The 13,238-nt window shown below is 42.1% G+C and overlaps 1 protein-coding gene across 1 annotated transcript in view; it reads left to right on the top strand.

The window, feature by feature from the left end:
* The window catches only part of LOC134446341 (pikachurin), a 67,539-nt gene that overhangs the window by 22,762 nt on the left and 31,539 nt on the right, over window positions 1–13,238 (top strand). The window contains exons 3-7 of the mRNA XM_063195688.1: window positions 89–175; window positions 1,701–1,727; window positions 2,294–2,411; window positions 4,259–4,394; window positions 9,537–9,703. Coding sequence (XP_063051758.1) covers window positions 89–175; window positions 1,701–1,727; window positions 2,294–2,411; window positions 4,259–4,394; window positions 9,537–9,703 — 535 coding nt within the window. The remainder of the gene's footprint in view (window positions 1–88; window positions 176–1,700; window positions 1,728–2,293; window positions 2,412–4,258; window positions 4,395–9,536; window positions 9,704–13,238) is intronic.

Raw genomic sequence — 13,238 nt, 5'->3', positions numbered from 1 at the left:
GCCTAGTTCTAATATGTTTCATCGCTGTATTTTAAGAGTAAGTACTAAATTTGAATGTTAAGTTTCTTCGTATGTGGGATTTTTTCAGGTGTTTTACACTGAAATGAGGGGTAGTCGCACCATTGGGAATGCAGCTGTGCTGGATGTACCCCTGAGCCTGGACATGCTGACCACCGTAAGAAAAACAATAATTTATACATTTTTACAATTGTTCATGGTAATTTTTATACTAATATATGAAGTTTTATATAACACTGTTCATGACACCCAACAATACTTGCAATCCCTCCTTCATCAGACAGCCAGAAACAAAGAAAAACAGACAGACAGACACATAGACAGACATGTATTGCATTATAAAGACAGACAGGCAGACAGACAGGCAGACAGGAAGAAGGTAAATAGATGGACAAGCAGACACACAGATAGACAGAAAGACAAGCATGCATGTTTTACCAATCAGTGAAAAAAAATGTTACCAAAGTTACAGTAGTAATAAATGTTGCATTAATTTGAACCGTGTTTCATGGAATTGGCTTATTTTACATTGAAAGAGAACAGTAGAAACTCATTAATTGAATTTTGGTTGTTGGCTTTTGCTATGACTACAATTCTCTTTCTTATGTTGTAACATACAGTATACATGTCAAAATCACAAACATCCTCTACATGGAATTAGGGTTGGAAAGGAGCAGAAAATTCCTGGAAAGTTTCCATAACATTTCTGTAAGATTTCCTTGGGAATTTTGAAATTGGAATCTTTGCACAGGAACTATGCGAACTTTGTGGAATCATGAGAATTAACTGTCATGTTACTACATAACTTACATTACAGCACATCTGGTTTTCCTAAGGTGTTTTCTAGCACTAGCACATTGCACATTTTGGCTACATAGCACATTTATCAGAATTGTACAGTATGATGCATGAAAGCATATAGAAGCGGAACTCAAAGCAAAAAGATATTTTGATGACAATTTTCAGGTGTTCACAGCAGACTTTTTTAACCAGTTCTTGGTCTGTTCACAGAACAGTTTGACACATAACACAGACTGCAAACAGATACCTGTGTTTGGTCTGTTCGTACCGCAGCACTAGATTTTGTTTATCTACTTTAATACTATACATCAAATATAATGCGCATCATATTCATCATCAAAAACACAAAATTGACTGCATTTAGCCTTTTAACTGAAACATGTGGTTCCAACACTCTGTATATGTTGTGTAAGAGACGCTTCTTAGAGGATTGCAAAATGCGTATAGCAGGTGTAGCCTCAATAGCTCTACAAAAAAAACGTATTGTCCTCATGAGTAAGGAACATAATATTATATGTTCATTCACAGAAATTTGCTGATTAGCCAACATTAAGCCACATAATCTTTTTCTACCAGCTATGTTGATGTATTCCCAAATAATTCCCAAGGAAAGTTTTAATCGTGGAAAATTCCTGGAAATTTGCAACCCCACATTGGAATACAAAGTAATTTTAAAAAGAATAGAACATGTGTGCTGTATAGTGTATATGTCGATCATCAGTGACATAACCAGCGATTATGGAGGTTGACTGGGAAGCAGAAATTAAATCACGAGAAAGAAGAAAACGACACATGACAGGTTGACATGACATTCTTGACATTCAATCATGCACATTATTGGATGACAGAATGACAGTTGTCTGTGTTTTTATTCCATTCAGGGACAATTTGATGGACAAGCCGGTTTTGTAAGTATGTTTTTTTCTTTTTACATGTTTCATTGTATGCGGAGTAATACTGTATCCATGGAGACATTTGTTTTCTTTAAACTAAATATAGAAAGTGGCATTAGCTATGAAAAAACTGTAACATTGTGAACAAATCTTAATAATGTACTCAGAGTTATAAATACTCCTCATTCTCTTCTGTAAGATGACAGTGTGGCTGTAAAAATAGTTCTGTCCATCTAAAGTACTGTATATGTACGCAGATTCTTTTCATGCTGTTTCAATCATTTACAGTTTATTTTGCTGTCCCAGTTTTGCTGCATTAAACATGCAGATTTGAACGAAGTATGTACTTGCAATGTACCTTAGGGTTAGGTTTAGGAATAGGTACACTACGAATAATGTTACACATTGGTGCATGCATATATACACAAAATAAGACACTCATACAAAGTGTGCTGAAAGTGTTGCTGAAATGTTTCTTGAACAGTAATTACATAATGGTGCAATCTAATGCATCGATATACTAAGAAAGAAGATGAAGTGTTGCAGTGTGTTGTCTGCGTGTCCTTGCTTCCTTCCTGTAGGACGTGGCCATTGGTGGTCTGAAGGTGTCCACACAGTACCGCGTGAGTGTGGGGGCGTACGGATGGGCAGGAGAGGGCAGGCCCAGCATGCCCCGAGACGTCAGCACAGCTTCTCATGGTGGGCACACGCATTGGTTTTTTTTCAGAAAGCGTGCTCAACTCCAAACTGTTTTTTTCCACATATGGTCTTCGGGTGTGAGGGAACAGATTTGTACATTTCTTGTAGAAAAGCCGAACTCTGGACTGTCATTTTTATTTAGACACTGAGGAAGGCTTAGGCCGAAATGTCTGTCTGTCATTGCTGATGTACTAAAATAAAAAAAACAAGAATTACAATAGAGAGTGCAGATTTTCTAAAAGAAATGCACAAGCATTCTTTGACATCCATTTTTCCTTTGCTTTTTAGTTCCACCATAGACCAAGATGTATTGTGTGGTATTTCCCCCATTTATTGACATATGCATGGCTGTTGATATCATCCCCCCCCCCCCCTCTGTCTCTCTCTTTCACCCCCCTCCTCTCTGTCTGTCTGTCTAAGAGAATGAAAGAATTGTGTTGGGGGGACAAGAGGCAGAATCAGTTGAGTTTTCATCAGGGTTTGTTGTTTGTTCATTGGTTGGTGTCCAAAATAATTTGCTGAAACATGACTGTTTTGTTCTGATATTTGGCTAGTATTTCGGGATGCATAATGGCTCAAAGTGATCACATTTTGGTGCTGATCTAAGCTTTCTTGACAGAGGTCTGTACTCGATGAAAGAGGTCTGCACTTTGGCAGAGGTCTTTAATTGATAGGACATTGAAGATATGAACAGAAATTAACCCATTTAGACACAATCCCTGTTATAATTTGGCTGCTAGCGGAACGGCAAGGACCAATGTCTTAATGCATTATTAAAGGCACTTTGTGATGTCATGGTAGTGTAGTACTACCGCAGTAAAATCTTTTCAGCCACTATTACAGCATTCCACTGGTCGAGTGGCGTGCATTATGGGGCTACGTGGGCAAGAGAGGGATGGAGTAGGGTTGGGAAATGAAGCTGGCCGGACTTTAACCTGGGGCAACAATTACCATAATTTCCTTTGGGATCCATAATATATCTCTTCTATACTCTACTCCAGTGTTTCCCAACCTTTTTTGTCTCATGTACCCTCCGTGCCTTTTTGTTGTGCCATGAGTACCCCCTAACTTGTGTTTTACATCACTTTTTCTATTCCAGTGTGACTATAATCATGCATTTGTTAAAATTACATTTTTCCAAGTACCCCCTGAGGTGTGCTCGCGTACCCCTAGTGGTACACGTACCCCTAGTGGTACACGTACCCCTGGTTGGGAAACACTGCTCTACTAAATGTCCACTTCTGGTATGGGTGCTCTGCCAACTGCGCCACTGCGCCCTGCTTCCCAGACCCTCCTTTCACCCTTTTTGAGAGATTTTGATTGCCTTCAATCTCATATTTGATGGGACTCTAAGCAAATGTCAAGAACTGGGGATGGGCTGAGAATCAGGAAACTGCCTCAGGCCAGAACTGAGTGTGGGTCCCAGGGTTTATGGATCCGGAACTTCTGCCAAGCTACTGCACAGTTAGTTTACCACAAAGATCTTATGAGCTACTGCGAAGCAGAAGTGGAATATTCTGAAATATTTGCTTGCTTGCATTGTGCTACAGAATGTTTTTTTGTTGACTGACCTGCCCTTGAATGTTTGGAACAAACAACCAAACAAAACTTTCGTATGAAATAGATTTACTCCCAAATGTAACTTTTCTTTCGACGTTTCTTCTTCTTTCAACAAAACATCCTGGACTGCCTACCACTTCCACTTCAACACCAACTCTCTCCCCACTCTCTTCCTTTGTTCTCATCCCACTCTTCTCTCTCTCTCTCTCTCCTTATCTCTCTCTATCTCTCTCTCTCTCTCTCTCTCTCTCTCTCTCTCTCTCTCTCTCTCTCTCTCTCCTCTGCAGACATGTGCATGCCCCCGTCTCCCCCAACTCAGCCCCGCGTGGTACCTGTGTCCGATACGGAGCTGGCGTTGTCGTGGAAACAGGGCGAGAGCGAGGGGAGCGCGCCCGTACTGCACTTTCTTGTGGCCTATATCAGGTAACCGGAGCAACCGGGCAACATGTCAGTCAGTTACACAGTCAGGCACGCCTTCCTTTCATCCTCTCTCTCTCTCTCACACACGCACGCATGCACGCACGCACGCACGCACGCACGCGCGCACGCACACACGCACACACACACAAGCACACGCACTTACACACTCCCAATTGGCACACATAGTACACACACATACACTGCTTGGTCGGGAGCTCTCAAACTCACATAAACACATGAACACTTGAACACACACACTCAACACACACAACACGCAGCTTGTTCAAGGGATCTTGCACATGCAAGCAAGCACGCACGCACGTAGGCCTGCACATACCTGTGAACATCAAGCACACATATTTCAGCAGACAGACAGCCTGTTTGGTCAGGGATCTTCTATGCTTTGTCTTAGGTAGAAAAGAAAAGTCTTAAACCCACACACACACACGTCAAAAAAGTGTATGTATGGCATAGACCAGGAGTCGGATGTTGGACTTGGTGGTTTTGAACCTTCTGCCAGCTGTTTGAAGGTTGTTGCGGAGGAAACTGTCAAAGATGTGTCTGTGCCCATTTTAATGATGGCCGACTCACCGATTTTATAGCCCTCTATAGTTTTTACCCTCTCTTTTTTCTTTTCATTTCACTTCACATCTCCCTATGCAACCACCCCTATGGATCACCCACAGTGCTTGGATATTTTTTTTGAAGTTTCACACTAGATTCCTGAACTTTTCAACCACCAAAGCAGCCTCCCTACCTCCTCGACCCCCCCCCCACCCCACACACACACACACACACCCTCATTCGCCCCCGTTCACCATTCTGCAGAGAAAGAAGTGAAACACAAGAGTGTTCTGAGTGTATTGTGTTCTTGCGGACGGAAACCATGTCATTAAAGCGATCGTTTTACCGCTTTCCAGATTCTGTCGCCGGAATGTAGCGGTGGTTGGTGGTGGTGGTGGTGGTTGGTGTTCATTGAAAAACAAAACACGAGCAATGTTTCTCTCCCCTGACCTCACCTTGAGTCTTTCCTCCCATGTCGGCCGAACGAAGACCAACGGGGACGAACTCTGACTGGTGTGGTCTAATCATGCGATTGGCCCTCCTGGCTGCAGTACAGCATGTATTTAAACAGCTGCTATAGTCTTTAAGGTTCTTTTTTCAACGGTGCATTATTTCAGAAATAATAACAAAAGACACGGAAGGAGTATAGAGAGAGCCATCAAAATGTAGCTCAGTTTGCACATGAATGTAATCTACCCTATGTGTTACTGTAACAGCACTATGATGAATTCACTGTTTTTATTCACCATTTTATTTATTTAACTCAATGCACTCTGAATGAAAATCATTCAGAATCTCCTCATTTGATAGTTTGTGCATTCACACGCACAGTTCTGACTACATAAACGAGCCCCCATATGCACATCATTCTCACCACCATCATGTAGTATACTTTATGTGCAATGCATTCACTTCTTCATCAATTCTTCATCAAAACCGTAATGCATCTAGACACTAAATTGTAAGTATGTTTTGTGGGATGGGGTCAAGAACGTGCATTCCTTCTCTGAGTTCAGAGCTGTGTGCAGACCACATCCCTTGACATACTTCCTTGTTGGGGTCAATCAAGCTGGCTGACCGACTGTGTATACATCACATGGCACAACACTTTCTAGCCCTTCATCAAATCTATATTACATATAGACATTAAAACCCTTTAGCGCAGAGCCTATGTTATAACCTTACTGTCACCAAAGTTGTAATGGCTATGTCTTAATCTGTTACTTAAGGCTCTCTGTAATGTCATAGCAATGTTGTTGTGATGTAGTTGAGTATTTTCAGCAAATTGTGACCAGGCCCGCCACCGACCTTATCTGCAGTAAGAGGCCACAGTGAAGGGCAAATTACATGCATGTTAAACATACTTTGTGGGGTGGACAAGGTCACAGAAGTGTATTCCTTCTCAGAGTTCAGAAATGTCTGTTGACCATAGCCCTTTGCCTGACGTCCAGGCCTGCTGGCTGGCCGGTCATACCGTACTTCTCACGTATTTACACTAAAGACCACAGGGGTTATGAGACACCTATGTATGATACCAAGCTAATTTGCAGTTTTAACAAACGTTTGAAATGTTTTTTTTTAGCACAATTACAAAGTAAGTCCCAAAGACCTTGACTCAACCAACAAACTTGAATCAGTTCCGTTTGCTGAAGTTGTTTTCTGAGGGAGAGAGAGAGTGCTCAGGATTGTCCTCTGTTTTTCATAGTCAACTCCAATGGAATGTTGATAACAGGCTCACAGTAATGGATTGTGTATTCCGTGTCTGTCTCTCTTTTCTCTCTGTATTCTTTTTCTCTTTGGTTAATTCAAAAATGTGAAATGTCTGAATGAATAGAGCCAGTAGTGCTTTGTCTCCAGGCCTCATGGTTCTTCTTCTGTCTCCATCCTTGAGCCTTTGAGCCCCTCGGGGAGAGACAGCCAGTTTGTGGCCTGGTCTGCTTTAAACGGGAGACGTTCTTTCTCGCCCACAACACAATACTTAACTGTAACTGGGCACAACAATGTGACTGAGCATCGACGTAGCATGGGGATCTGTATGAGCAGGGAAGCCGACAGGGGGGTAGGCCAAGGGGTCAGTTGTCCTGGGGCCAGGGAAAGGGAGGGACGGGGACATAATTGGGTCCTTAGTACATTGTATGTATTGTGAGTGGGTAGGGGCCCTTTGAGATGACTTTGCCCCGGGTTTGGCCAAAGCTGGGTAATGGGGGATGTAGAGTCGTACACCATCAAAAGAATCATGACATGAATGGGGTGTACAGAATGGTCCAATGCAATGTTGTCTCACTCTGACAAAAGGTTGGGACAGTGCTGTGCATTGTGTGACCTCTCTCGAATGGTTAATCTCACAATGGCTGCGGTTCGGGCTTTGACAGCAGCACAATTTTAGATGCATGTTGGAAATATTTCTCTGTTCTCTGTATCACTCCTTCACTGTCTTTTGTGTTTTAGAATGAGAAGTATTAGTGCTTGTCGTGAATTCATTTGTAGATTTTATACATTTATTCATGAATGAAATCCACTTCGCTGATTTTTTGGTCACTGTACTGTACTAGCATATTTAATTGGCCATTGATGCATACAAAATCTCTGCAAATGTCTGGTAAGTTTGTACATTTTATACAGTAGCAATGGTGCAAGTGGAAAGTTTGGAATATGCAACCCAGGCGGCATCATATTGTATAGACTGCTTTCAACTCCCCTGACAACCGCCGTCAGGGACGAACTGAGAGGACTACCCAACTCCGAACTCAGAGGGCAGCCTGTTGGAATAGCCAGAATACTGTAGATCAGTGGTCGGCAAAACACATTTGCATACGGGCCAATTCCCCCGAAGAATTCAGATAATCAAATTCTAGAAATTTCTTCTGTAGGCTTCCGTTATAACGGTGTGCTACAAACTCTCTCACCAAGTGAACTGAAATGACGTGCTCGAGTACAAGGCAGCGCAAATGTCATGTCGCTTGCTTTGTTAGACCCGTGCTCATTTCAAGCCTGTCTTATTTTTTGTGAAATGTCAATATAATGTTACAAATACGCACATATAAATGTAGTCTTGAAAATGTACAAGACCGAGTCCTGTGTTTTAGTGACTCTTGCACACAAATGACAGAGGTCTAAGCTCTGCACGTTAGGTCTAACCTCACAGTGTAATGTCCACCCTCTTCCCTTTCCTTATAACCCCCATCAATCAATGTCCGAACACAGGAGACCTCTCTGAATTATAAAAAAACACATTTCATTAGTTTGAGGTTATTAGAACACCTGGCCGTTTATTATTCAACACTGAAGGCCTATAATTAAACCCTACTGCCCCCTTGGCCCATGTCCCTCCACCACTATTATCCATCCCTTCTCTTCCTGCCCCCTCAACCTCTCACTGTCCTCATCCCTGCCCCTCCAGCTCCAATGAATCTTCCCTTTCCGCCATCTTCTGCCCCTAGTCATATCCACATACCTGTCCCTTATACCTCCTCAGTCTTCTTTTTACTTCCCCCTCCCTCCCCATATTCATTCTCAGTCTTTTTTTTAACTTCCCCCTCCCTCCCCATATTCGTTCATCCAAAGGTACCCTTGTTCCTTCCTCTCTGTCCATGCACTCTCATCCCATCTCCCCCCCCCACCTATGCCCCACTACCCTTTTCACTTCCCCCACCTGTGCCGCCTCATTGCCTTCCCCCCTCCCCCAAACACACCCTTGTCCATTCCTCATGCCCCAACGTCCTCCGGTCCTCTCTTCTCTTACCACTTGTCCCTTCCTTCTTGCCCTTTCACTCTTTTCTCTCTCCTCAAACTCACACATATCCACGTCCCTCATTCTACAATGTCCTCCGGTTTCTTCCTCCTCCTTCATCCTCCCATTCATTCTACCCACTGTCCCTCCTGCCACAAATTCTCCATCCTTCCTGCCTTGCTCTCCATCCTCTCTGTGCCCTTTCCAACCATTCCCATCTGGTCATGCCGATCCATTAATAGGTACTACTTATTTAAGAAATCTGATTGTGATTGTGAAGCGCAGGTATGATACCACTGAGCTAAAGACGATAAGCTCCGGGCCATCGCATCTGTACTGTTTGAGGCTTACTAACGTTCTGTTGCTGAACTTTGCCAGTTGTGATACAACACCATATGATATGACAATACAATACAAAATTGTAGGGTGACACTGAAATTCATTTTGCATATCTGATAAAGACTTATTTAAGTAAAGACAGGACATAGACATACATGTGGAGCATAGAGCACCAGGTAAACATTGAGGCTTAGAGCCACAGAAATAGACAGCCACTATCACAATATAGGCATGACAGAGGGCACTAACACACATGCACGCACGCACGCACGCACGCACGCACGCACACACGCACACACACACACACACACAGACACACACACACACACACACACACACACACACACACACACACACACACACACACACACACACACACACACACACAGACACACACACACGCAATTTGGAGACATTATCTTCATGGAGTAATTGTACAACATACAATATTACAATATATTGTTGCCATCCATTACTCTTGTAAACTGGTCTCCCCTCTTCCACATCCCCAGGCCGGAGTTTGACACGGAGTGGACGTATATCCGAGAGCCGGTGGAGGCCACCTCCATGGTGCTGAAGGGGCTGTTCCCCGACACCGAGTACCAGTTTGTGGTGCGCGCCGTCAACATCCACGGAGTCGGCCCTCCCAGCACCATCAACAACCCCGTGCGCACACTCGGTGAGCAGCACATTGGTGTAGCACTTTGTGCATGAACACGTTGCCATGTACATTTTATGTCAATTTTTTGTGTGGTAGAGCACCTGTTACAATGAACACGTGTGTACGGTGCAATATTGACAGAACAGCGAGGGGTGATCTTCAGAACTTCCATGTTGAGTTCGTGGTAGAGTCAAACAATGGAGGAAAACATGAATAAGATCCCTGTTGGCTATCTGACCCTAGATCAGGGGTACTCAATTAAAAGTCCCCGAGGGCCAGTTTTTCAAAATTCCTCCCAATAAAGGGCCGGGCCGGGCTGACACGACACGACCCCCACCAAAAAAAAATATTTAAAAAAAAATTAAAAATGATAAGGCCTTTGTAATCACAAAACACACGCACTCACACCCACAGCAGATATTCCGTTTCCAGTGACAGGATGGGAGAACATTTCTCTCATAAAGGGCCTGCATTTTTCTGGAGCACTGTGGGGTGAGGTGCCTGCCTTGCTGTCATTGCCACCCACCCTTCAGTATTTTTTTTTAAATGACATAAGATTATCTTTTTTTAAATGACATAAGATTAGCCTATATTTGCAGACTACATTCATAAACATTTATTTCTTAGTGAGAAAACCAATAAGCCTGAAGATAACACTTTTCAAACAAATGTTGCTTATTATGACTTTGTTTATGCAGCTCTCACATGCATAATGAGAATCAGATGCAATAATGGACCCAACAAAGAGGACACATAGATAGGAGGACACCAGGTTTTGCCAACAAGAAAATGGCACATTGATGCAATGTTGATTAAATGCAACAGCCAATAATAAATCATCAAGTTGCTCATAACTTTGTTTGAAATCTTATGAGGGGCTTAGCTTTCCAAACGAACTATTTGGGGACTGTTTAAAAGTGTGAAAAGTTTATCAAGCAATTCGTTTTTAAGTAGGCTACCCCTAGTTAGCTGCCAGCAGAGCTCAAACACAATTTGCCTTCATTTGTGTTAGCAACTAGCTACAGCTAGTGCTAAACCAATTCGAAGTCCTAACACACTGTATGCAATGAAATGTGGACCATTACTTTCAAAAACGAGGCAAAGAGAACTTTGTTAATAATTTATTTACAAGTTCTACCGTACTTCCCTTCAGTAGTCTACCTCACAACAGCCTCTGCCACCCTCATAGTCACTTCTGTTTGGAGCCTGCAGGGAGAAACTGATTGAGGGGGCGGAGACACGGAACGCATCTTCCTAGCGTTGGTGGCGCGATTTCAAAATAAGAGCCGGCAGCGCGATCGGACCAAAAAAAAAAAAAAAAATTTTTTTTTTTTTTTTTTTTTTTTCATTTTTCAAAATTATTCGAGGGCCACAAATAGATGCCCCGCGGTGGCCCGCGGGCCGCTATTTGAGTATGGGGGCCCTAGATGATGCCTCCAGTATCTTGCGAAGTGCTTCAGTCATCCTGAAGTTGGTACTGTGTGTGCACTCGGTCGCACACGGGTGGATGCATAGTTTTAGGCACCAGGCCTAAAGGATAATGCTTTCTCAGATCTGTCTGCCATGGTGGTTTGAGTAGTGACAGGAGAGGGGGGTTGTGGGTAGTAGAGAGGTCGGGATTTGGCTGGTTAGCTTTAGCCGATTAGCTGTTACACTTCCTGGTCACCATATTCTAAAAATGACATAACATTTGCTCCAATGGGCCTCAGATCCTGGTAGAGGGTGAGGGTATGAGTCGAGAGAAGGGGTTGGGAGTTAATGCTTGTGCCCAGGGGGCAGAGCAGAGGAAAGTGGATGGGGTAGCCTCTTACTGTACAATATTGCCATGACAATGCAAGGAGTCTTGGTCAACCGATGAAGACTTGGTCATTATTACCATTTTGGTGACAATAATATTATTATAGAGACATTACTTGTGGGATGATCTCCAGTAATACAAGTAAACCTCAGGCCCTTTTGCCTTGCTGGTGGTTTAGAGATGAGGTATGAAAGATGGTATTAGAGATATTGTTGGAATTGGTCTGACAGGTGGCAGAGGAAAGGGGGTGTGCTGAGAGACGGGGTGCGAGTGGGCGCCTCTTTAGGGCCAGGGTGTCGGTTAATGTTATAGCCGTCTCCAGTAATACCAGGGGGTCAAAGGGGCAGAGCAGAGTTGTGTAATGTAGAAGTAGAACGTAGAAAACTCTAACAGATGTAATTACAACACTAGTAGTATGACATTTACAAACCATTTAATATCATGATGCCACTATTGCTGTAATTACATTTGTAAGATTACTTCTACTTTATACAACTCTGGAAGGGGGTGGGACCCATACACATACACTGAATACTGAATGTACCTACATGTGTATCCTGTATATACTGTACTCTGTATGTGGGTAGATGACGGATAGGCAGCAAAAAACATTTTTTTCACAAAACATTGTTTATGAGTGAAAAAAGTATATGTCTACATAGTGCAGCAATTAATCTTTCAAAAAATCCAAGTGGTCACAATGTTGGTCTATTCATTGATTATTTATTTACGTTGATAAAGCAATTTGCTGAAAATGCGTCCTTTGGTGTGACGTTAAGAAATAAATATATTAAGTAATGTAGAAATGGCTTGATGGAGTTTTATGAACATTGTTACACTCTTCATATTTATTGACATTTTTTAAAGTCTTAATTTAATGAGGAATTACCATTTAAGTATTTTTTTTCCCATTAGATGTGAGATTATTAGAAACCTTCGAGGAAAAACAGGGATATCTTTCTTTTAAATGTTCAAAATTGTCCGAATTTATACTAACTTTTCAGGGACGATAATTTGTTCTTCCCTAATGCAATATTCAGTGTTTATCAAACATATTGTTTAGCTCAAACAAATATTTGAGCATTTAAAACATGTCACACCGTAGGACATTCATGTCACGCTAAAGGACAGAAATGCAAAACTGAGCCAGAAACAAATATATCAACATGATTATTTTGTCTTTTGATCATAATATAATGTTGTAGTCAATATGGACCTACACTTTACACTCATAAGTCTTTGAATCGTCGATTATCAGCCTATCGTAACACTTAATGACAGCCATGCGGTCATTGAATGTAACCTGCAGAGCTCATGAGACTCATACTGAAGGGTGACCTTGGCATGACCATCACACTTTTGTAGGTATGCTATGACTGTCACACCATTGAATCTGTAGTGTGTAGTGGCCAGTGCCTGTTTGGTCTCTCAAGCTGGACAGCACATTTATGCTGTATATTGAGCTCTCCACAGCATACTTTATTCATCTATACTCCTCTATATACTCTCTCACTGATCTTTCCTTCACTGTTACCGTTATATTTTATGGTTTCAAAGCACCATTAATGACATTTTATATCATTTGACAGTATCTAAAATCAACAGCAAATATTCATCAACAATGCATCAAAGTATAAATTCCAAAGGCCAATGAAGGAATAAGTAATTTGAATACACAATATTTATCTAGTCAAACAAAAAAAAACCCAACAAAAATGTACTAGCAGTTGTTTTAAAAGCTATTTCTCAAATATC

Source organism: Engraulis encrasicolus, chromosome 3 (assembly GCF_034702125.1).
Source record: "Engraulis encrasicolus isolate BLACKSEA-1 chromosome 3, IST_EnEncr_1.0, whole genome shotgun sequence".
NCBI classification, from domain to species: domain Eukaryota; kingdom Metazoa; phylum Chordata; class Actinopteri; order Clupeiformes; family Engraulidae; genus Engraulis; species Engraulis encrasicolus.
This window is presented reverse-complemented; position numbering and strand designations above follow the sequence as displayed.